General features: G+C 45.9%; 2 protein-coding genes across 4 annotated transcripts in view; one reads left to right on the forward strand and one right to left on the reverse strand.

The window, feature by feature from the left end:
- LOC119456351 (connectin) overlaps positions 1-9,131 on the reverse strand; it is a 44,979-nt gene extending 35,848 nt beyond the window's left edge. Inside the window, exon 1 of the mRNA XM_037718066.2 lies at positions 8,716-9,131. Within this exon, the coding sequence (XP_037573994.1) occupies positions 8,716-8,771 (56 nt within the window). The 5' untranslated portion in view covers positions 8,772-9,131. The remainder of the gene's footprint in view (positions 1-8,715) is intronic.
- Positions 1-26,705, forward strand: part of LOC119457028 (uncharacterized) — a 334,439-nt gene that overhangs the window by 141,072 nt on the left and 166,662 nt on the right. The window lies entirely within an intron of this gene.

Genomic DNA, 26,705 nt, shown 5'->3' on the forward strand with positions numbered 1-26,705 from the left:
CTCAGTTATTTAAAAAAGTGTCAATGGGAAAATTGTAGCCATCCTGAAAAATTCCCGATCAAGCTTTCTGTTGATAATGATGTTATGTTGATGCTACATAAAATAGTTTTCCAAACCTGAAAGACAGCCTTCGAAACACGAAAATGTGCCACACTACTAGTCGCGGGGCACTTTTAGGTGGCACAAGTTACATGAGACACGTGGTGCAGTGTGTCACGCTGAAAAGTGGGCCGATCCTGGCGATAGTTCAGGAAGGGTCCAAGCTCAATGGCACATAGCAGGGACAAAAAAGAAAGAGAGAAGAGAGAGAGAAACAAAGAAAGAAAATCATCAAGAAGGTCAGATACACACACGGCAAGCTTCGCTTACCCTAATTTTCTCGACAAGGGAAGGGTTGGTGATTTTATTTCTTGATAGTTTCTTGATACGAACCACAAATTACGGCTGGCTTAAACAGCTTCGCTGCTAAGAGACAAATGCTTTATCTCCAGCAGAACATTATGCGTACGTTCGTTGTACCCAGGTAGTCGGGCGTAGGCAATAAGGGGGTTTTTTTTCGGAAGCAGTTTATTTCCTTAAATGTTGTTGCAGTCAATCGAAAAGTTTATACATGGAGTTCAGCAGTAGCCGGAGACAACGTTGTGGTGCATGCTTTTCTTTTCTTTTGGTCGCTTCTGAAACTGTTAAACAAGGAAGGATGCGGTGAAAGAGCAAAACAAGGCTTTGATTCTGCAGGTGCGCTCAGCTGTGTAACAAGCACACGGCCGGATTATGCACGACGCCCTGAAGCGTGACACGCAGAATAGGCGCCAGGATTGAGAAGCGTGCGCGCTGGAGGCCATCGCTTAATCGCCGCGTTACGCCTGGCTAAGGTTGAGTCGAGTAGCTTGCTTTGACGTGGTTGGCAGGCGGCCCAGAAGTTTCCGGTTGAGACGTGCTAACACAGAGTTCCAAAGCAGCGATTTGCCGCAGATTGCAGGCATCATGACTAGTTGTCTGTACCTTATACGCAGTAATTGATAAGACTTTACACAAGGCGTGAAGCTTGAACAAACACCGTGGTCACGTGAACAGCCGGACCGTGTGCAGATGGACGCACACATTGCGCACGACACACAGAACTCACGTTGTACGTTTCCGCACAAAAGGTTTTTTAACGAAAACCTACTAATTTTTTATCGGATTAGCAGGCTCACCCATGTTGAACTCGTGCAACTCTGAAGAGACAACCGAACACATATTGTTTTTTTTTCTCTAGCGCTACATTCTTCGAGATGTGTTTACAGACTGTATAATGTCGGCAATTTTCAGACAAGCGTTCTTGCACCATGACCCCGTGCGTCGAAGACTTACAAAGAAACGTGGGCGTCACTTCACTTTATGACATCGACTGGCCTCGGTGACCAATTTGTTTATACTTATTACCTGTTGTACTTATTACCTACCACTAAGCTAACATACTCAAATAGGATAGATCATAGGAACGACAGTGTTGCACTTTTCTCGCCGTACTGAGCTCAAATAGCATACATACATGAAATAGCATACATGACGCGCATTTGTGCAATCATGAGTACTTCAAAAGTAATGAAAGGGAAAAATTGTCATCCACCCGAATGTAGCACGAAACTACAAAGGAAACACAATCGTAATGTAAAGTGGCAGCGGATGGCAAGCGAACATTTAGATGACTTGTTACTAGGCTGCTACTTTTGGTAAACTGCCAATGCACAATCTCGCTTAGGAGCAGCAATTGAATTTAACTGCAGTGAATCATTGAGTTTGGTGTTAGTTTATTCATAAGTTTAACTGCATGGCTGACGTATACGCTAGAGCAATTTATGGAGGACGTGGTCGTGGGAATTTGAATAAGCGGCACTACAGGTCGCAAAATTTTGGCAGACCGTCGCGCTGTGTCAGCTGATGCAAACACAGGTCACCGTACGGCGGCGCTTATTTTGCGTGCGTGGGGTGTCAGCTCGTTCAGGCATTAGAGAGTTTTAGATTAGGGGGGCCCCTACGCTTGCGTCCCCCTAATCTAAAACTCTCTATTCTGGCAAAGTTGCGTTTGTTCTGCTGTGCTGTGGTGGCTCAGTGTGGCCGCATTTACTGCATTCACGGGATACAGATTGTTCAGTGTGCAGGTCGATCATGGCCGTTTATCGCACGAATATTTTAGTTAAGCCCTCTTGTTCTCTTCTGACAATGTGTGCTCCACAAACTACCCAAATAGTTAACGTGTTATGTTTATTGCTCAGAAGATAACATGATAACTGTATTGCAAGGTCACGGTTGTTCGTTTATATTAATGTTGGAAACTTCGAATATGTTTTTAAGGCGCTGGGTTGGTACAAAACGAAAATAAAAAATACGCGTCTATGGTGCTTCTGGTGATTTTACAGGGAAAACACAATAAGGGCAACGCGCAAATTAATATACTTTGCATTCGCCAAATAATCTTTAAAAAGATCGTGCTTGTGATTAACGAAAGAAAAGGAAAGAGTGTAGTGCATTTTTCCAGGAATAGCGTGCCTTCAAATGTCATATTTATATCGATAACTATTTAGGCTTTTTTTAGTGCAGCCACGCGGTGGGCCTACATCCTGAACGAGCCACAATATATTGGGCGAGAAATTGCCGCAATTTGAAATTTGTTTGCAGACTCAATGCACGTAAGGCGCAACTGTGGGTTCCATTGTCTCAGCCAAGATTTATAACTTCTCTTTGCAGCGCGTGACCGCTATGTAATGGAGCGCTACAGTTAAATTTAACTGCGGTGTTTAAACGAGACATTCTTCCATTGTGTTAAATGATGGCGGATGCAATCGTCTCACGTCCGTGGCAACAAACATTACATCGCAGTTACTAGCAACTGCCGTTGTGCCTCCTGCACTGGCTATGTGGGGCTATGCAATAATTGGTACAAGGTCAGGGATTCGATCTCCTGCCGTGACGGCAATCGAATCCACCGAATGCGAAAAAGATTGTGTACTTTGATTTAGGCGCACGTAAGGGAGCCCCACGTTGTATAAAATTGCTTCAGCAGAGCCCTCCACTTCAGCGTCTCTCATAACACCCAGTGTTACGGTAGGATGTTAAACCTCATGATTCTATCATCCAGTTACTAGCGTCATTTCGCAATTTTCTCAAGAGCTTTACTTCGAAGTGTACCAAGGAGCGAACTGCACAACCTACAGCAACAGAGTTACAAAAAAGAAAGGCTTGAGACTGTGTTGTAGCACTTTGGTTTGTGTTGAGCCCAGCGCCAAGCTGACTCCAATCACTTCGCGCTTGCGGCGATCAAGGAGTTCTCGTCTACTGGGGAATCGAATCAGCCGTCAGCGAAGGAGGAAATCGGGGCAGCCGACTGATTGAGTTGACCGAGGCGGGAGGACGGTGGCCACGCACGTTGGGGCAGCCGGGCGATTTCGGCGCGCCAGAGCGAACGTGGCTGGAATGCGGCACCAGAGCTCGGCGTTCTCAAAGTGCGACACCAGTTGTCTATACGCGGACCACTCGTTTCAGTCCCGCCGCAGACAGAATGGGACAGGTAGATTAAGATACAACCCCTCTATGTCCCACGTTCGTCGAAGTTCAGTCTTGAATCAGCCGGAAAGGCTCCTTGGCCATCGAAATCTGCGCAGAATGCGTTTATTTTCAGCTTTTGTATGTCAGTAATGGCTGCGTGCAAGAACTTCGAAAGGATAAGACAGGCTCAAGAGGGAAAGAGCCGCTGGTAGCAGTCTATGCGTGATGCCCCGTGAGAGGGCACGGCGCTGAATGAATATAGTTACTGAGAGAAGGAAAGAGAAGTTTCAGGAAGGAAGAAGCGCACGAGAGACGTGTACAGAAATACAACAGCTACTGTTCTTTCTTGACTGCTTGTCTCCTAGTCGCGCTATCTTTTTTTCTGGGCTGAAGTAACCAAATAGCCCCGCAATATTTTGCTAACCATACTTTGTTTTATTGCACGTCATCTCGCGGATTGCCTCCATTTTCTTTATATGTGTCACGCGTTTCTTAGCAGCAAAAAAGGAATTTCACAGCGTGGACCATAAGGACGCTAGTTGAAGTATGATAGCAGCTCCTATAAATTGTAGTCATCCTTCGTACGTCGTAATCACAATGCTTTTGGCCTAGAATAGCTTTAATAGCGAATGTTTTTTAATGAAATAGTCTCAGCTGTCATAACAAATGCTTCAGCTTTATCAATCCTGGGAGCTCTGAGCAATGTATATACCAGATAGCACGCCTTTCAAAAGTCTTGCAGTGTTCAACCCTTGAGTCACTTGAGGAAAAAAAAAAGACTTCGAAGAAAATGTTTCTCACAAGGATATTGAATAAAGCAAGTGATGCTACAGATTGCGCACGAAGGGTTGGTGTGACTTCGAACTTGTACTAAAGTGAGTGGGTGACACACCGCTGACTACATGTCGGGAATCAAGAATGTTTGAAGTCGCACAGGTGCTGCAGCCCCAGATGAATGTAAAACAATGTGTATGACTGACGCGCTCACTAATTCTGGTAGTATACTTGTACTTCGACAGCGTCTTCAGCACAGAAACCATATTTTGAGCTTCACGTAACGTGAAACTATGACCTTTCAATTCAGGCTTTTCGTTTGGCACTTGAATTATTCAGTACATCAGCAAGCACATTCAATGGGATGACACGTTTGTACAGAATCATATGGCGAGCGACTGTTCGCATGCCATCCCATTTTGGATCACAAGAAAGACGGATATGACTGTCGCGAAGAGGGGCATTTCACACACGCCCGCCTGAAGGTCAATTCAATAAGCCGCGGGCAGCCGCCGCAATTCGGGAACTCAGAAGCTGTCGGTCGCTCTTGCTTGTTTCAAATGCCTTGCATGCCTGCGCCGTATCAAAGTGACACGAGCATCTCTGTCGTTCGGCGCAATGTTAACATATTCAATGCGCTCCTTAACCCGTTCTCAGTGTACTTCGTTCTGGTGATGACACGTTTTTCAAACCAAGGGTTCACGTTACCGCTTTAGCGCGGCTCAAAAAAAAAAAAAAAAAAAAAAAAAGCCTCTGGTACAATGCTTGTTTGATTGCCTTCTCCCAAAATGTGTGAATGAGAGGGAAAAAAAGGGGGGGGGGGGCACCAAGAGGCCCAACTTTTCTTAGTCAACAACATATAATACCAATAGATAATGAAGCCAATGAAAGGATAGGGAAAATTATGCTTTGTTTAAATAAAATGTAGGAATTATGAGGTCCAGGGAAATGAAAGAGAGAGAAAGCAAGGAGAGGAAAGGCAGGGAGGTCAACCAGAAGAGCGTCCGGTTTGCTACCCTGCACTAGGGGTAAGGGAAAGGGGGAATAGAAAGAGAAAATAGAAAGTGTACGAAAATACAAAGGAGCCGAACCCGCAGCCTCCGCATTACGCGTGCGATGCTCTACCATTAAGATAGGGTGGCGGCTGTTCCCACTTCCACATTCTTGGATATCTATGCAAAAGTGCAAGATCTTACCCTGCGAGTGTTAGGGAGTGCTGTCCATGGCCCTGGTGGCGGATTTGGCACATACTTTTGACCACTGGCGTTACGTAGTATGTGAGCTTTTAGGAGCAGGCAATTGACGATTAAACCATCGTATGCTACCTGAAGACATCAGATGTGTGTTACGTTTATGATTATTTTGTTAATTTGTGCTTCAATTGCTACCTGATTTGACAAGAAGTGCGTTTTGCTTAGATGAATCAATAGAAATTTGTTTGTTGGAACTACTTTGTCGAAACCGTTTGATTTACTGATTGAATGACTGTGAGTATAGCGGTTATGTGAGAAAAATGAAGAGTTCAGGATCTCGTGACAGTCGCGACGTGGTCTGCTGTTTCACCGCAGCGATTGCGCCAAGGAAAGAAAAAAAGATAGAAGGAGTAATACAGGCGTGCAATACTTCATCGGGCTTCTGATAAATTCAGAAAGTACGTCAGACTCCCTGAATATGGACACTAACATGCTTTCGTGATTATTTTAATCTTTTTCATATTTGTCACTGAATCGTCGCTCGTATCTCGGACTGTCTGAAATAGAAAGCTATACATAGTGATATAGACTATAGTGATATTTCTATAAATAGAAATATCACTGCTATTTTAGACGTTGTGCAGGAAGGTTTCTGGCGATTTCTTTTTTGTTGATGACAGAGGACTCTGGTCAACGGAATCCTGGTAGTCGAACAGTTTATCGGACAGGGCAGCTGATAATAAATCAGTTTAACGCTTTCAGGGTCAATGACCCTGAAAAGTATGTTTTGAGCAGTATGTCCAGCGCTCCTTACCGAGTAAAAAAAAAAAAAAAAAAAGGACATACGAGGTGAGCGTTATTTTTTTTTTTTTGACAGCGACAAAATGGGAAGTTTAGACACTAAAGCGCCCGCTATTCTCAAATTGCTGCTAAAAACAATAACACCAAATAAGAGGAAAACACAAAAGGAAATAATTATTGTTTCACAGTGGTTAAAGGCAACCTTCATTAAGAAAGAAAAGTCACATAGAAAGAACGAAACACAAATTTGCAAATATATACATATCATGCGTAATGTAGAGCCAGCGCATCACCTGTGACTTGACTGAGTAGCCTCCAATCAGGTTGTAATAGCTGGGTTCATAAGCGCAAAGTAGGTCATGCACGCGAGCAAGTCATCACCGTGTTAAGTTCCGATTAAAAAAAGATGTCGCACCAAAGCACACAAAATTCCACTGACAAGAGTAAGTCATCGTGACGTTACACTTTAATAAAACGTACATCACACCCATTGCATGACACTCTTCAGAAGAAAGTTAGGACACTGAACACAAGAAAATCGCATGCCGGGTTTTATACATGTTTTTGATTACAGAGGCACGGCCAGGGATCAAACGCTTATCTTAACGATACGTTCATCTTATGACGTTCATCGAAGACACCATTACGACATCGAATTGTCCCTCGATGCTGATAAGATTGTGGTTATTTAGTGACGGTATGCCCGACGGGCGTATATATGGTGCCACAATGCACGCCGTCTAAAGGCGACGTTATTTCCAAATTCATCTAACAACGGCTGGATATATCGGCGGAACCTTCGAGTGTTTTGCATTTGTTTGGAAGCGTGTTGTACGAGGCTGCTGTGTTGTCGTGCCGTGTATCGACAGATGTTCAAGAAGAAGAAACGTGTTCGGGTCTGTGAACGGCCAACGTTCGCCGTATACCCCGTTGTCGCGTCTCCCTCGCCTCCCCCAAAATGCGTGTTCGTCCAAGCGCGTCCGCCTGCCTGTCTTGGGAGCCGTGTCATGTTCGGTCCTTCGCCCCGCTTCAGTGCGTGTCGCTCGATCGCCTGCTCGCTCGCTAGTCACCATTAGCTGCCTGGGTTGCGTGTCGTGTGGTGCGTGTATCCGTAAACGCACGACCATTGTTGTACTTAGTGTACTTTGTGCGATTATACCTTACCGACAGCTATCTCCTCTTCAGGAGATAGCTTCAGGAGATAGCGCGGTTTAGCCGATTTAGTGCGATTTAGACACGATGAATCGTAGTGTTCTCATAACACTCGAACATATGCGTTGAAAATTTGTTAATTTTTCTGTTCTTTGTGGCAGGTTTGCAGGCGCTTATGCGTACGGGTTCTTACTTCCGTGCTTCGCCTAGCACGCTACCGTGCGCAGACTCGCTCACGTGCAAATAAATCACCATTACGATTTCAATAATGGCCACCTTTAGCGACTACCATCAACATAAGACGTAACGCGGGTAGGAGAAATTGATTTTAAAAAAATGTCATAGTTTCGCCCTAAGGGCGAAGCAATGAATGCGATAGCAACACAGCAATGTCATACGAAGTAAGGTGAGCGGCTTTGGTAGCAATATGAATTGTAGTAAACATGAGCTGATTAAGTAAGCAGGTGTGCTGCGGCGTAAGTAGACCGACATGAAGAGAGGCTCGATGACCACGAGAAGGCGCGTGTGAAATGGTGGTGTTGATGAGAAGCGCTTCCCGTGGGCATCGCGTGCGAAGGGACATACCTGTAGCTCTGCACTGCCGATCCGGGCAGCATGGCATGTGTAGCGTGCGTTGGAAAATGTGACCCGACTATTACTAACTGAATGAGCAAGCGTGATGTGAGCGCGCACAAACAAACACGAATAGATCACACTGAATGACTGCAGACAACGACTGTCAAAACGCTGGCAGCAAGCATATGCCGCTGCGGGCGAAGGTACGTGCGGTCTATCGCTTCAACGGAAACTGAGCGGCGAATGCACGGCGCATAAGCCGTGTGGAGATAAGAGACGGCGCGGACGAGCGACGAGCGCGGTTGTTGGCGGAGTAGAAGTGCGCCCCCCGCTCTTTCCGGCGCTGGCTTCCTGGCGCGAGAAATATGGAAGTGTGGTGCTGGATTTTTCATATCCGTCCGCTAAACATTATATAGCCATAAAACTAGTGCCCGAGAGCAGGTCCCAGTATATCCCAGTACGTACGGTGGCTAACGCGCGTGGAATCGTGTTAAGCTGTTTGTCTTCTTGTAAGAATCCTGGACAGGTGACAGGAACCTTTGCGGAAAATGACGCCTTGGCCACGACTTGAGAAAACTGGGTGCTTCACACTGTTAACCTGCACTGCGGAACTACGTAGAAATCGCACGAATGAATGAAACTTAAAAGAAAAAAAGAAATCGTTCAGCCTGCCCGATCACTACCAGCTTACCTGAACAGGTGTCCGACAATCCGGGCGCCGAAGATACGCCTCAGCCAAGGGTCCATGATTGCGGCAACCGCTACCGGGCCGAAAGACCACCGACTCTTCTTTCAAAGGCCGCGCGCCATGCGGGAATGCGCCATACGTCGGGCGAAACCTCTTGATCGCAGCAGCGAAACCGCGCTTTTCCGCTACCGCTGTTCAACGTTGGACGCGCAGGTGGAACCACCGGAAGAGAAAACGAGGGAGACGGGTCGGTGTGAGCGGGCGAGGGACTTCACTGCATCAGGCGGCTGCCAGTCGCCGAGTGAAATAGAAGGGGGGCGGGGCCCACGACCGCGCGTCGCTGGACCGTGCTCTCGCGGAGGACGGCGACAACCCGCTCAAACTCTCCCGAAGCGTCCCGAGCGCGCTTCGGGCATCGACTGCGCGCGTCGTCCCGTTTCCGGCTCTCGGGGCACCGAGGGAGCGTAGCGCCGGCGGCCGGCGCCAAGTTCGGCGCCGCGCGGCGCTTCGCGACCTCGCAGTGGACGGGTGCTGGCCGCTTCTCCTTTCTCGCGCCTTCTCTCTCTTTCTCGTACTCTCTCGTTCGCGCCTTCGCAAGAAGAGCCTTTGCGTGGTTTGGTTGTGTCGCACGTGTTTTGTTGATGCTTATAGAGCGAAGCAGCGAACGCACTGCAGCCGTCCTTTGGGAACTGTGGCATACTCAACATGTATTGGCGGCACAGCATTATTGCGTATTTCAGCAGATCGAGCAGGTAATGTTTGTCTTTCCAACATTATCTATCGCATTGTGACGACTGGACGATCGGTATTGTCCGTGCAGGTGCTACTTGAAGACCGTCCCCATCGCTCGTCGGCGCACAAATCCGTGAAGGCACTTTTGTCTTTCTTGAGTGCGAATGGCCTATGTGAACGCCTTCGACTTGCTCGGACCTCCCGCGTGCGTGCGCGAGCTCCTCATCTCTCTATCTCATCTTTCTATTCTCTCTTTCCCGTCCCCCAGAGTAGGGTAGCCAACCGGACGCACTTCTGGTTAACATCCCTTCCTTCTCTCTTTCGTCCTCCTCCTCAGCAGAGCATACATGTTAAACATATTTGTGAACATATAACATCTGTTGCATCTTCTCATTTCTCGTGAAAGACTTCTGCCTCCGTTTCGCCATACTGTTTAAAGCGAAGCTTTCCAGGTGAAGCCTCCCGGGCTATTTCTTACTATGGCTGCTGCTGTCTTGCCGACTGGCGCGAACACACATGACAGCACTCGTATAACGTATTGGCTTATATGTAGCCCATTCTGTACTACCTCCAGCAGATGTGCCGGTTGCCGGCTCTGCTCACTACGAATTGTGCAGTGAAGCAAGATGCGATACCTACGTATCTTTAGTGCAACATATATACGCGGTCAAGCGCACAATTTATTTATTAACGTGCATCTCTCTGCGTCTCCATTCCCGATGGTTTGCGCGTCTGCTCGGTCAGCTTCTTGCTGAGCAAGGTGCGCCAGTCCCGGAGGGAGTGCAATGGTAAACTTTGCTGATCACGGAGGCAGTTGTAATATGCGGTTGCGTGGGTCATGTGGATCACAGGGTGAAGCTTTCCGCATCTTACTCGTTTGTCGGGCACACACGTAATCGCTATGCTGCAAGAAGTGCTGCAGAAAATAAAAACAGTTATATAACTTTCAATCAAACATTTCATGCGAAGAAAAAATTTTGCTTCGCATGAAGTACAGAATGTGAGTGGGATTTGCATGATTGTTTATTTTAATAATTCGTGCATCGACGTATATCTATTCTGATTCTTATTTTTAATAATAAATGAAAAAGAGAAGCCGTCACGTATTATTTTAGCTTTAAAAATACATAATAGTCGAACGAAAAAAAAATCAAAAACATGACCCATTCAACTTTGTGAAGGTGAATGGCCAGCGAAGCTGTTCAGCCCACGACACAGATGTGACACAGAATTTTGAAGAAAGGTACGAACATAATTATTGTCCTGATCGGTGGTCATCGTGCCGATCGGTACGCACACATATTCACGTATCACCTCTATTATTAAATCTGTCCGTCACGTAAGACAATGAATGGCTCATACCCCCGTAAACGAGGCCTCCCCATTGCGACTACAGAAGAGAAGTGAAATTCTACGCTGGAATGAGGAGCGGCAACGCAGCCAGCTGTTGAATCAGATGACGACGAGCGCGTTTGTGCAGTTGCTCTGAGGGGCGCCAACAAGCCAGCCTTGGGAGAAGACGACGCTCGAGCCATTGCTGATGACGATAGTGTTTCCGCGTGGACGCTACAAAACCCCATCTCCTAGTCATAGACAGCTTCGCAGTAAAAGGGGGCGGGAGGTTGGGGGACGACAATGGGTGTGAAATTGGCTACCGAAGAGCCGGCTGCTCCAATATCGTCTATACTAACTCCTCAATTATTAAGACAACAAATTTGCACAAACGACTTTAGAACTGACTAATCTGTTATCCTGTGCTGTGAACTGACTGTGAATGGCAGTGGTGGTGTGCATGTGCTGTCTCTTCTAATATTTCCTTCTGATCTTTCTAACGCACCCTCCTTTCAAGCCTCCAAATGCAGGGCAGCAAACCAGACTTATTTGTTCTGGTTAACCTCTTTGCCTGTCTCGTTTTTTCATCCCGATCTGACTGATAAAAAAAGAGGTAGCTTTAAAACTGAAAATAACAATGAAAAAGGAGGAGCGACTGGATCGCACAATCAATGCAAGTTGCCTCAGTGCCTTAATACTTCATGCAGAAAAAAGAAAAATAAAGGAAAGAGAAACAACGAGAGAGGGGCGTTCACAGCCGAAATTCTCGCGGTTACAAACTGAATTTGGGGCACAGTGAATTTGTCTCGTTGATTAAGAGAAAAAACAGAGGGGAAAGACTGGGAGTTTTACGAGAAAAAGGTCCCCGGTTTACTACACTGCGCGGGTAAACGAAAAAGGAAGCTGAAATCGAGAGGAAGGGAAATAGATTAGTATAGAGAAGCGTAAATGAGCGCATATGGATCCGAGGCAGCCGGCATCAATGTCACAGGCCATGTTGCAGGCTCGTAGGACCAGAAACGCAGCAAACGGACTGTATCACACCATCTGCATTTAGGGCAGGCGTCTGTGATGAAAAGCCAAGTTATTACCGCACGGCGAAAAGACAAATTATCTAAAAAAAAAGACGAAACCTGAATACCTCGCAGATGCTAACATAGAAAGAAAGCGCTGTCATAAAAGAAACAGTCGCAACACATGCAAATGAATGGCAAAACGGCCAAAGCGAGGGCGTTTAATACCGCCTCGACGTATGCAAATCAGAATGAAGATATACTACGACCTGTCTGGACTCTCTGCTCGGTCCCATGCGTGTAGCCCAGTCCGGCCGTGTACGTACCAAGTCTATATACAGCAGAAAAGTTTCGGGCAGCACGAGTTCAGATATAACGAATTCAGTCTCTGCTACAACAATCTCAATTGGACATGTGAGCAGGTGAAATTTATTATTTCGATAGCAATTATATGGACACTCAAAAGCAGATTTCTGCCGTCGCCGTCGCTGTCGCCGTGAGGTTCCGTACGACGTCAATGGAGATGAAATCGTCGCCGCGCGCTGAACGCTGTATGTGCGAGTGAAAGGGCGCGAGAGACGCGCGCTTTCACGGGGAGTGAACGCACGGCGGAGAACAAACGCGCGTTCTGCTCTGTGCGCGCGTTCTGCTCTGTGCTCCCTTAAGGGCTGCAGAAGTAGGCGTCTCTTTCCTCCTCTACAATCACCATATATGTAGAGCAAACGTGCCTTCTTCCGACGCACGAAAGGCCGTGGGGGGGGAGGGGGAGGGAAGGGAGGCGACGTTTAGCTGCGGCACCAAGTGCCTATTTATATCAGAGGCTCCGGCAACAGTCACCAACGCCGCACGCATTTTGCGCGAACGCGGGCAAAACGCCGACGGCGTCGACAATTGATGCTTCACCTTTCAGGTGAAACTGCGACAACTTTTTATTAATTAGGAGTCTGAGTTTCCGTTAAAGTACCAAAAGACGTCAAGGAGCAGTAAAGAAGAAACAAAATGTGTTGACTCGCTCGAGCGAACCATTCTTATCAACAAGTAGTTTGCAAGTCTCTTAAAAAATGGCGCAGTTTCAGCCTGAAAGGCGAAGCATCAATTGCGATAGCAAATTTGTAGAGAGCTATACGGAGTAATGATATTAGCTTTATCAGCTGTATAAACTTGGACATGCAGCAGCACTGGCAACACGCAGAACTGTTGTCGACGCCGTCGGCGTTTTGCCCGCGTTCGCTCAAAATGCGTGCGGCGTTGGTGACTGTTGCCGGAGCCTCTGATATAAATAGGCACTTGGTGCCGCAGCTAAACGTCACCTCCCTTCCCTCCCCCTCCCCCCCCTCTCCCACGCCCTCTCGCGCGTCGGAAGAAGGCGCGTTTGCTCTACATGTATGGTGAAGGAGAAAAGAGACGCCTATACTTCTGCAGCTCTTAAGCGAACACGGCGCAGAACGCGCGTTTGTTCGCCGTGCATTCACTCCCCGTGAACGCGCGCCCCTCGCGCCCTTTCACTCGCACATACAGCGTTCAGCCCGCGGCGACGATTTCATCTCCATTGACGTCATACGGAACCTCACGGCGACGGCGACGGCGACGACGATGGCGACGCCGACGGCAGAAATCTGCTTTTGAGTGTCCATATAATTGCTATCGCAATAAAACTAAACTGTGTAATTATGCTTCACTTTGAGCTTTCACTTGAGCGAGTGTTTTCTCAACGTTCGTTCAAGTGGAGTTTTACTGTGTCAAAACAGTTTCGGCCGCAGAACGAAGCACTGGCAGCGATGACAAGGTTTAGCGTTGCGCTTGAGCTGCTCGCACGGTGTTGCGACATTCACGCCGTGTAGGGCATGTAATGGCATCGCGCACGCGCCACTGCGTGCCCGTAAAGAGCGTCGACAGTGAAATTACATGACTTTCAGATTGTGAGCATTGATATTGTTTTGCACTTTAATAGTTTGAGAAGATTTAGGATAAAAGGCATGTGCTATGACACTGAAATATCCTCTAATATCCTCTATCCTCTATCTGCAATTCTAAAAGCTCCTGACGAAATATTGTCATAGACATAAGATCTGATTTGAGCAACATTGGCGGTTGAATGGTATAACATCTACTTACATAGACGCCAAAGATAAACATATAGCATGCATATACCTAAACATATGCAGAACATCACGGCGACGGCTTAAATTCACATGGAGTGTCCATGTAATTGCTATCGCAATAAAAATTAGAGAAAGGTGGTCTGCGTTACTTTTACGTTTTACACATTTTATTGTGATAGCAATTATATGGACACTCCAAAGCGGATTTCTGCCGTCTTCGTCGCCGTCACCCTGAGGTTCCGTATGACGTCAACGGCGATGAAATCGTCGCCGCGCTCCGGACCAACGTTTATAGATACTTTTATTGCGATAGCAATTATATGGACACTCAAAAGCAGATTACTGCCGTCGCCGTCGCCGTGAGGTTCCGTATGACGTCAATGGAGATGAAATCGTCGCGATAAGTGGTTCTTGAGGGAAAGGGAAAGGTTGGCGCTATCTTCTGCAGCCCTTGAGGGAGCACGGCTCAGCGCCAAACGTCGCCGCGCGCCGAACGCTGTATGTGCGAGTGAAAGGGTGCGAGGGGCGCGCGCTTTCACGGGGAGTGAACGCACGGCGGAGAACAAACGCGCGTTCTGCGCCGTGCTGCCTGAAGGGCTGCAGAATTAGGCGTCTCTTTCCTCCTTTACAATCACCATATATAGAGAGCGAACGCGACTTCTTCCATCGCGCGAAAGGCCGTGGGGGGACGGGAGGGGGGAGGGGAGGCGACGTTTAGCTGCGGCACCAGATGCGTATTTATATAAAAACGTTGCGAGGCGAGAAGATGGGTAAGATTCCGACGCTGCTCGAGGAGTCTCCCATTCTGATATCGTCGAAAACCTCCGAGCCGCCCCCAGTGGCACCTGCAACAGTCACCAACGCCGCGCCGCGCGCGTTCGGTGCGAACGCGGGCAAAATGCCGATGGCGTCAACAGTTCTGCGCGTTGCTGGTGCTGCTGCATCTCCAAGTTTATACAGCTGATAAAGCTACTATCCTTACTCCGTATAGCTCTCTACTAATTTGCTATCGCAATTGATGCTTCGCCTTTCGGGTGAAACTGCCACAATTTTTTGTTACTTGCAAGAGCGAAACATGGAATATGCACACACCCGCCGTGGTTGCTTAGTGGCTTTGGCGCGGCGCTGCTAAGCACGAGGGCGCGGGATCAAATCCTGGCCACGGCGACCGCATTTCGATGGGGCCAAAATGCAGATAATTAACACCCGTTTACAGTGCATTGTGTGCACGTTAAAGAACCCCTAGTGGTCAAAATTAATCCAGAGTCCCCCGCTACGGCATGCCTCATAATCAGATTAGAGTTTTGGCGCGTAAGACCCCAGAATTAAAAAAATGCATACGCGTATTTATTATTCTTCATCAGAGAGTGCACTTTTCCCAGTTCACAGAAAAATTGATGGTCACTTTAGTATCCTTACGTGATTTGAATGCGAAAGCATAATGGATTCTCTAATTGGTTATGTCGATGACACGTGACGTCATATGTCGTCGCGTGTCCTTCACAAATCTAGCTTTATCCACTTTATTCCACCTTGCTTTAATTTGTACCAACCTTAGTCCACCTTAATTCAATTTGCTGTAACTTGTACCAACCTTAATCCACTTTAATCCACAGTAATCTACCTCGCTCTAATTTGTACGAAGCTTAATCTACTTTAATCCACTTTAATCCACCTTGCCATAATTTGTACCAAGCTTATCTACTTTAATTCACCTTCATCCACTTTAATTCGCTTAATTCACTTTACTCCACCTGAGGTCACCTTACTCTAACTTGTTCTAACTGTAATTCACTTTAAGTCACTCTAATTCACCTTAATTCAACTTCATTCGCATTAATTAGCTTTAATTCACGTTTATTACCTACAATTTCTACTAATTAACGTTATCATACCAATTACTATCTTTTGTATTACTACTGACGTCATACAAGATGCTGATGACGTCACATTGATTTTTGGTACCACTCGTTGCTGACAACGCCGGCTTTTCTGCCTCATGGGACATATAATGCTTTCGCATTAATAACACCCCCTATTATTCTCGCTCATTCCATAGCAAGGACCTCAATTCGGCATTCTTGATGCAATGAGGTAGAATACTAGAGTTTAATTATTTGCTAACTGCCTGCCTGCTTGCTAATCTCACGCACGCACTATGTTTTGAAGGGCGTTTAACGGCCGCCGCCATAGCCGTTCTGTCATAGAGAAAGATATTCTAGGGTTCTGTGCTGTAAGAAGTACAGTTGTGTAATGCAAAAAAAAAAAGAAAAAAAAAAGCATACACGATGTGTTGCGGTGTAGCATTTTAATATTGGAAAGAACTAACCACCGTGCAGTGAAGCGTATTAGGAGTGGAAAGGGCGAACCGAGGTTAAAGGGCCTAGTGCATGCATGTCATGTTCCTTACGATACACACGGGCACGCGTTGACTTCGGACAGTAGGAGCATTCAGCCGTCTAACAAGTGTACTTGCAGGCCTTCAGAGGTACTTCGGAGGTAACTATGGCGATGTTTTTTTGCTCCCGCCCCTTGCGTGTTCTGTCTATGAGACCATCAGAGGGCCTAGTAGGTGTGCCTTAATTATACGTGTGCTCACGCGTCTTCTCAGGTCACATGTTGAAGTGTACTTTAAGGCCTTTAAAGATGTTTCTGATATGGCTGTGGCGACTTAAGCCCCAATTTCACCCTCCTTGCGCGCACTGTGTTTGAAAAGGCTGCAATTGGGACGAGTTGGTTATACAGAGACAATCTCTCGAATGCTATTCACTGCATGCTTAGAAGAAGTATTCAAACTCTTAGACTGGGAAGGCTTAGGTGTGAGGATCAACGGCGAATATCTCAGCAACCGTCGGATCGCAGATGACATTGTCCTATTCAGGAATAATGGGGACGAATTACATCAAATGATTGAGCACCTTAACCGAGAAAGTGTAAGAATTGGGATGAAGATGCATATGCAGAAGACAAAGATAATGTTCAATAGCTTGGCAAGGGAACAAGAATTCAGGATCGCCAGTCAGCCTCTAGAGTCTGTAAAGGAGTACGTTTATCTAGGTCAATTACTCACAGGGGACCCTGATCACGAGAAGGAAATTTACAGAAGAATAAAATTCGATTGAAGTGCATATGGCAGGCACTGCCAAGTCTTGACTGGGAGCTTACCACTGTTGTTGAAAAGAAAAGTGTACAATCATTGCATTCTACCACTGCTAACATATGGGGCAGAAACTTGGAGGTTAACAAAGAAGCTCGAGAACAAGTTAAGGACCGCACGAAGAGCGATGGAACGAAAAATGTTAGGGCCTAACGGTAAAGAACAGGAAGATAGCGGTATGGATCAGCGAACAAACGGGGATAGCCGATATTCTAATTGACATTAATAGAAAAAAATGGAGCTGGGCTGACCATGTAATGCATAGGATGGATAACCGGTGGACCATTAGAGTTACAGAATGGGTACCAAGAGAAGGGAAACGAAGTCGAAGACGGCAGAAAACTAGGTGGGTTGATGAAATTTTCAGGGGAAAGTTGGAATCAGCTAGCGCAAGACAGGGGTGATTGAAGATCGCCTTCCGCCTGCAGTGGACCTAAATATAGGCTGCTGCTGTTGTTGATGATGATGATGGTTATACATGGTATTTGATAAACGCGCTGTTTCGCGCAAGACCAAGATGATTACGACACGGGACGGAACACTCACAAAACACAGCTCGAACTAACACAGATGTTAGTTTGCGCTCTGCGTGGTTTGTGTTCCGTCTTGCTTCGAAGTCGTCTTGGTTTTGTGCAAGACAGCGCGTTTATCCAATACCGCGTGTATGAGACCTTTATGGGGCTTGCTAGTACGCTTTGCTTAATTATACACGCGCACACGCGTCGTCTTCGGTGACGGTATGAGCACTGAGACGTCTCAGAATTTTTCTGGCAGGTCTATACAGAGCTGTTCTTGACTCGACTGTCTATTTAGGCCCCGTGACAGTCATACACAGAGCGCGCCAGTGGTGCGAACCAAGGTTTAAATCGTAAGGGCCACATCGAAAACAGCTCTTAAGTCTTGTAAGTACACTTACTATACATATCAGTGCTCTAGTGCGACCGGAGACGACGCGCACGCACTTATGTAATTAAGGTACGCCTACTAGGTCCCGTGATAGTGTCCTATGCGGAGTAACTTTTCGCCCTTTCCACTCTTAGTATGCTTCACTTCACGGCGGTTATTTCTTTCTACTACTGGTGTCCTTCCCCGCAATACATTCTGCGTGCTTTATTGCATTACATCATTACATTGCGGTGAAGCGTACTAAAGCACAGTCACCATGCTGAAACAAATCTAGCGGCTTAACTTTTATAAACACAGGCTGTAGAAAAGCAAACATAGAATGTTTTGGAAAGAAGACGCGATAAACTAGTGCATTTAAGATTCCTCAACCAGAAATTGCCAGCAGCCTCCGCAAGTGAAACAAAAATGCGCTTAAGGACTGCTCGGGTGACTGTAGGTGCCTTTTCATCGAGCGGGCTGTGTCCTTTCACGTGTGACTCACTTTGTGGACTTCTTGTGCTACCTGGTGTCGAGTATCGCGACAACGAATCTATTGATCTGTGGCCCGTTCCCCAGAGGGCATTCGGTAGCAGACCGCGAATAAGCTTCTCGCTAGGCAAGAAGACATCGCGATTTCTGTATTTAGTTTGTTTCGCTTATTACTGTGCTCAACTGGGTGAGTTGGAGTAAATTTCTGATTCAGTTAGCTAATAGCGATCTTTTAGCTTGTTAGGACAGCTTGCGCGCCACCCTGGAGTGGAGACGTTGAGTGAGCGGCTGCTTGTTGCGCATTCGTTCCACGAGATGGCGGTGTCTGTATAGAATTTTGCTTTTAAGAAATTAATTTGACAGGTGCCGCTGTTGACCGAAAACTGCTAAGTGTTTGAGAACGAGCGTAAATATGACTGCATGAACTCATCCTGTTATTGGCCTGCATGGTTTTGGTTCTGTAATGAAGCATACGAACTAAAAAAAAAAGTAGAAAAGAAAATATCGCAAGTCTCTTATGGCGCTCTGCACACAGTAGGGAGCACGGCAGTGTTATGAACTATAGAGAAGTGACCTTAACTCATATATAGGGAGATCATTGTATAATTATCTGGCTAAGTAGCGGCGCAGGGACCCTGTGTGAATTTTGTGGGCAATTAAACGTAGCGACTCTTTCAACTTTTACGAATATTAGAAGTTCTTGAAATTAAGTATACGACTGAAGTTAATGCACCCTGTGAAGTGTATAACAGTGTTCGCGGGTATTATTATGACCAGCGCTTCACGCGAGACAAAACACACAAGAAGACGAGAAAAGGTCATCTTCATTAAACATATTACCAATGTTTGGAGCACGGACAAAAAGCCTGGGAAGGTTTGATTGGATCGGTGTGCCCGAAACATGGCATACAGCGGTCGCAAGCTCATAACGGTAGAGTGCAACATGATAAGCGAATATAGTGATGTGATAAAAGAAAATCGGCAACAGGTGCCAAATGGAGAGAATACGCAAAAAAGCAATATACACTAATTATTATGGGGCCGGCGCCGCCGCGGCCGCGGATGATGATGATGATGATGATGATGATGATGATGATGATGACATTATCATGATATGAATATGATATGATGATAATGATTTAATGGCATCCTCTTTGAAACAGGCCGGTGACATGTAGTCGCCTAGCCTGCTTGATTTAATCAGGTTTGCTATACACGTTTTTTATCTAATATTTTTTATATACATTTTCTTAGCCTTCTTTTTTTTCCTCAAAATCTACCTTGTACCGTTACCAATGACTGTAACAGATCCGGTTGTACCAATTTCTTCCCTGCTTTTCTTCCAACAATACTCTAAACGTATCTTGCTTTTCTCGACTGCTGACTGCATGGTTGATGCTTCCATCCACATTAAGTCCAAGTGCTTCTGGGAGGTGTCCGTTACCCATGGTTCTCACTGGTAGAATCCCTTCGCATTCCATTAGGATGTGTTGAGTGGTCTCTGAATTTTTGCTGCAACATACACATGCCTCGTCTAGTTCAGAATATTTCCTACGGTATGTTTTTGTGCTTAGGCAACAGGCTCGAGCCTCAAATATCAAGGCACTGCTCTTTGTGTTGTGGTACAGATTCTCCCTTCTCATTTCTTTCTTCTCATTCTTGTAAATCTCCATGGTCCTTTTTGTTTCCATTCTTTGCAACCATTTCACTATCTGTTTCTTTCAGTTTTTTTTTCTGATGACTCCTGGTTGTCTATTTACCCTTTCAGTTACCCTGTACTTGGTTGCCAACTATCTTCACCTCATCCTCCATTCTGTGTCCACGCTTTGTAGGTACAAATACATGTGCACTTTAGCAGCCCATTTATTTCATCCGTGTTCCCATTCTCAGCTCATTTTCATCCATGTTCGTCAGTCTTTCTTCAAAATTAATTTTGATGTGCGCTTCTCTGACTTCAAAAGAGGCCTAACCCATGTCACCCTGCACTGTTTCATTTGTGGTTTTACCGTGGGCTACCCAAGCCAACCGGCCTGCCGATCTTTGGTTAACTTCCAACACCGACAAGATATCCCATTTTAAGCATAGAATAGCAGTTGTGAATCTTAACGCTGGCAACATTACTCCTTTGCATATTCCACGCACCACTTAATGCTTATTGTGGCCCCACAGTGCTCCATGCTTAATTATTGCGGCAATCCGCTTCCCCTTTATTTTCAGGTTATCTTGGTGGGCGCTGGAGTAAGTTTCCTTCGTTTATGTATACGCGATGTATTTATATTGCTTGACTATGGGAATGGCTTGCTGTTGAATTGAAACCACGTCTCTTCATTGAAGATCATAATTCCTGATTTCTCTGTGCTAAACTTAGGGCCTAAGTTTGTCGCTGCGTTGCCATATATATTCATTTGCAAGTGTCTGTAAAGCTCTTGTATCGTCCGCCAATAGCACTATTAGTGGACAAGGAACCTTCTGTTGCATCATTTGTCCATTACGCATGTAGAATAAATCAAACGCTAATTCGCTGTTTTCCAGTCGTCTTTCTATGCCCGTAACTCTTTCGGTACCGCGCCCATTGGGCATGGTTAGCTCTCTATCGATGGTTTGAAACGCCGCTTTCTAGACCTTCCGCGCCGCTCACAGACATACTGCGCTATCAGACGTGAAGGAGGAGAACTATATTTTAGTTTTCTAAGCAGTTCGCTTTTATTCCCGCGACTCAGTGATTTTTAAACGCGCTCCGAAGTTTCGTGATCGTCAAAGAAGAACGAGAAAATGGCCGCCGGCTATCGATGGTTTGAAACGCCGCTTTCGACACCTTCCACGCCGCTCATGGACACACTGCTCCATCGGACGTGAAAGAGGAGAAACTGTATTTGTGTTTTATAAGGAGTTCCTTTTTTTCCCGCCAAGCGGTGAGTTTTAAACGCGCTCCGAAGTTTCGCGATCGTCAAAGCAGAACGCAAAAATGTCCGGTTGCGGAAACGGCGCGCGCGCTTCGGGAGATCGCAGATATCGCGATTCCGCTGCCTCTGCGGCTGATATTCTCGATACATGGAATAGTTGTGAGTCAGAGGACGCTGACTTTTCGTCGGACTTTGAGTCCGAAAGCGACGACGATGCAAACCAGTCCGGAACATCGGCGGCCGCAGCCCGGCACGCCCAACTGTAGTGCTTGCAGTTAAATTTTTGTAGCGAAAGACTTGTTCAATGACAAATTTAGATTTTTTCGGAGGTAGTGCCTAATAGACGACAATACATTTTGTATGTCTCCTAACTTTCGTAACATTTTTTTTCTTAGTATACACAAGCGTGTCTTTACAAACTTTGTTCAGTTTTATCGCACAATCTTGATTTTAACAATTTATGTCTGTTTTATGTCACACATTTCGTTAATAAAACTTTTATGCGTAAAAGTGCATTCATTTTGATTTCTGGTTATGGATAACATTAAATGTTGAGTACAGTATTACCTTCCGAAAAAAAAAAAACATCTGTCGTAACATACAAAAAACACTTACTTTCCCCATGGTAGGGAAAGAGTTAACGTAAAGCTGTAAAGAATGGAGACAGAGGACATCCTTGCATCAGTCCTTGGTGAATTCCCACCACTTCGTTACCTCTTCGACCTTCCCATACAACTTGAATTCGGTTGTCTCTGTATATCCCATATACATATCTATCATACATATAATACAGGCGCGTAGCCAGGGATGGGGCTGATGGGGCTTCAGACCCCCCTCCCCGAAATTTTTTCGTGCGGGCATGCACCACCGACCAAAACTACTACCGACGCCGGCAATCATTCTGGATTTTGTCTACAATGTCTTTTTCACGCTCGAAAAGACATTTCGGCACGAACATTGCGAACTCGGGCTGGATTTCGTGACAACGCCCTTGCACCTAGAGCCACGTAACGCAAGGAGCCCCATCCGAGCACAAACTTTCAACGGCTTTTCGATAGCGAGCGGGCGCGTTGCGGCATCTCGCAGCGGCCGCGGAATATACAGAGTGCATGGATTTCAATTACGAAACTTTATGGGTATAAAGTTCTCATAAATGTTTTGCCGCGAAAGGTGCGCTGACATTTCCAAAGGCATGCTTTAAAAGATTTTCAATTCTAGAACGTTATGGGGTTAATGTTCTTATAAACTTGGGCCAACATGCGCGCACTGGAACGCTCGTGTCCAAGCCGTTCCATAAATGGAAGCGCGCGCTCGCAATCTCCCACACACACGAAAATACCAAATATCACCGTGACTGTCAGCTAGCAGCTGATAATTTTCTCCAAACATTTTCAGGAAGCGTGCAGAAGTGATTGATCAGCTGGACCAGGGCAGGCAAAGTAAAATATGAGAAAACAGAAGAAAGTAAACAGCCTATTATTGATAATTTTTTTTTTTACGGGCGACAAGGTCTGGCTCTCCGTGGCCACAGGGACAGGGGCCCTATGGATTTAAGCAATGCCCCTGCTGAAAATACAGGCATTTTCAGAGTGCTTCTTCGCATGCGAGCTGATTGTGGAGATACATATCTGAAGAACCAATTGGAAAGTTGCCCCAGTAATACCTCGTATTTAAGCCCAGACGCACAAAACCAAATTATAGAAATTTGTGGTGACATTATCAAAGAAAGCCTAGATTCAAAAGCAGGCTGCTTCTCCATACTTCCTGACGAAACGACGGACATCGCTGGAATCGAACAGCCTACTGTTTCTGCAAGGTACCTAAACAAGGATGCCAACGACATCAAGGGAGTGTTTTAGGTTTTAGCACCGGAATAGATGCCCATCTCTCATTGCGACAGCAGGTTCTATGTAAATGTGTAAATACTGCTGCAGCTTCTAGTCACCCTTCCAGTGACCACTGCCAGCGCAGACAGAATATTTTTTAACAAGAGTTTACTAAAAAAATACTTGCGCTATACAATGTCTGTGGAACGCATGGTTAGGCTGGCGCTTCTATACAGCCGTCGGCATCGGCATCAACGTGTCCGAAGTCATTGACCGCTTCAATTCCAATTGGCTCAGTCGCACATGTTCGAGAAATTTCCAGATTACCTTCAAGTATTTACAGATGCATCTGTGCACAGTGACGGTCAAGGCGCCTCTGCAGCTTCTGCCTTTCAACTCAAGTACGACGTATATTTCATATACCCCATCCAGCCTCGTCAACAACTGCGGAGCTAGCAGCAATTAATGTTGCACTGAAATACGTGCAAGAGAAGTTAACCACACCGCCGAAGATTGTCATATTTACGGACTCCCGCACTGCGCTTAGCAGATTAAAACGCAGTCAGGTTGATTGCCCAATTGTGCGCAGCATTGCTGACTCTGCCAACAAAATTTTATCACGTGGGGTATCTCTCGTTGCTCAATGGATACCTTCGCACGTAGGGATCGCCGGAAATGAAGAGGCTGATCGACTGGCTTCAACTTGCACTCGTAACGACTGTGCTTGCCCTGAAATTTTGTGCAAGCTTGATGACGCTCGCCTGCTGATTCGTCGCCACCTACTCAAGCAGCATCCAGACCAGCGCGTCGCAAATGGAACGTTCCCGCCGCGTGTTCGCGGTCGAGGCTTGCCTCGTCGCGCTAGAGCGCAACTACTCAAGCTAAGGGTTGGCTGTGTTAATGTGCACGAACGTTTACACAGACAAGGACGTGTGACTAGTCCATCGTGTACGTCTTGCGGTGGCTGCGAGACACTTCAGCACCTGATATTGGAATGTCCCGCTTTCAGTGCGCAACGCAAATCACTAGTGAGGGACTACCATCTCCTTGGCCTGCGGTGTACGACTCTAGACGAATGTTTATACCCCAGTGGTTGTGCGTCTCGACGTGATCAAGCTCATCGTGCTCTCCTTACTTTTCTAGAAACAACGAACTTAGGGGCACGTTTGTAACCCAGCAACTATTTCTTTTATTTTACATTCTTTAGTAGCTTGAGCTGCAGGGACGGGCCCTACTGTATGTTTTACTTTATTCATTGAGATTTGTCATCTCGCTCTTCCTTTCCTCCTTCCTCCCCTCCTTCCTATCCTTCCTTCTATGTTTCTCTCGTCCTTTCCGAAGAGTAGGCAGGCGTTGTGCCTCTTCTGGTGGCAGTTGCCAGCCTTTGCTTCTCGCTTTCTCTTTCCTGTGTATATGTTTTCAAATCAAATAATAATAATACCCACATGGCGCTGTCGCGACCGCTGCATGGCCCAAGTACATATCACAATTTCTGCGATCATAGTTATGCTCTTGCCTAGATCATCTGTCTTTCTGTGCGCAAAGTTTACTATGTGTGACTGAGCAACATGTTTATTTGCCTTATTTGACGCATTAATGACATTTGCTTGAATACTGACGTTTGCTTAAATACGTATATTTATTGGAGATTCATACGTATTTTTAAATATCTTATTGCGAGGTTTTGTGTATACAAGCAGTGAAATTTGTTTCCAGCGACTCTTTTTTTTTTTGCCCTTTAACGAGTTGTATCTTCGCATTTGTATATTCCATTCTATCTTCGCAATGTTTAATATATATTTTGCAGAACTCCCACTTTTTATTTGTACTCACTGCTGCGAGTATTATCTCGGTGTAATTACAATACACGACGAGTTACAGCTGCTCCTGCGCAATCGATTGCAACGAGGGATAGCGTCATTGAGGTTTCTTCCTGGCCGTTGCATATGTAGAAAAATGTAAACAAGGTTATTGAATGACAAAGATTCATCAAAATATTTGTCCTCAACTTATTCATTTCATGGCCTTTACGTTTTTAATATAAGCTGCATGCACTGCTTTGCTGGTTTAGAACTGATATTGACCCTTTTCGCGGCAATCCCGTGGGCGCTGCCATATTTGATCACGTGGTGACGCGTCCATTGCTTGCCTCAACTGCCTCCGTTGCCTCCTTGTTTACAATGGAAGTGTATGACGCCGGCGCGGCTTAGAAAACCTCTGTTTTCGGAGATATCATAGACGGTGACTAGATGCACGACACGAAGCTTTGATCACAGCTTCAGAGAGCATGCAAAAGCGCTTTCGGAGCTGATTAAGCTATGTCCAAATGGCATAAGCAGCGTATATGGTGCTTGTTCTAAAAGCGGGGCTAAATATGTATTCCAAGCTGTCCGATTATGAATGCAGTCAGGATTAGTGTATTTTGCTCTTTGTTCTTTATTCGGCAAATATTTTGAAGCAGTGGCTTGTCAGTTTCTGACTCAGTGAAGTTCCTCGGTGCGGTCACTTTCTGATTATTTTCTGCCTAATCACTCGCGGCTGTGCTCAGTTCCGAATCCGATAGATTTGCTCTTGCAGCTCACAAGGCTTGAAACGTAGCTGTTTTGTACATTGTAATACCTTGTAGCAAATATATATTACAGCTAGTAGCTTGCTTACTCTTGTGGACCATCACGAAACATTCAGCTTCGACCATTGGTGCGCCATAGGTGTATTCCGTCCTTTATTGTGTGTATACAGTGCGCATATATTTAAGTGTGAGTCCATTCACTTATTCTTGATACGTCGGCGATAGAGTGGTCGTAAGTTTTCCTGCCATTTGGACAGATGTGTATTGATAACGTGCGCGAAACTTACTATGACAGGAAGCGACGCTACTCCCTTTGTCACTGTTTAACGAGTGGTACTCATTCTTGCCGACGTTCTGGGGATGAAGCCCTTTCTTTGAAGGTTAGCGATACAAGGCTGGCGGATGAGCAAATTTCTGTACCCTCGAGGAAAGCGGTACATCACGAAGTGCCGGTAACACGTTCGGACAGTTGCAGCAGCGGTCCGCGAACTTCGCCACACAGATTCATTCTATTCCTTAACATGCCAGTCACTATTTTTGCAGCCAACTGCTGCACACGTCTTCAATCCACATTATTCAATCTAGCAAGATTGGAGCACAGTGTATTAGTGAAAACTCAGTTGCATTTCCAACAGCTGATCGCGCAGAAGCAAGGTAGAAGCGGTAATGGTTTCGTATTCGTGCGCGGTCGCTGAGGAGAGATATGACGCGCCGCCGTGAGCGCTATCTCGTTTCTCTAAAACAAACTGCTCCGCGAAAAGGGTCAATAGTTCTAAAGTTCATGTGATGTTTTCTTTACTTATTAATTAGACAAAAAAAAAACGCGGAAGCATTGATATCAGTTATTTCTGCCACAATGTTTGGGGCATACGAATTTATTCTTTTATGACATCATAAAAATTTACTGGACAGTGCATAGCGTTCAATAATTCGTTTGCAGCATCTAATATACAATGGAATTGGCAATGCAGTTATTATTCATGCA

The sequence above is a fragment of the Dermacentor silvarum genome, chromosome 6 (genome assembly GCF_013339745.2).
Source record: "Dermacentor silvarum isolate Dsil-2018 chromosome 6, BIME_Dsil_1.4, whole genome shotgun sequence".
Taxonomy (NCBI): Eukaryota; Metazoa; Arthropoda; class Arachnida; order Ixodida; family Ixodidae; genus Dermacentor; species Dermacentor silvarum.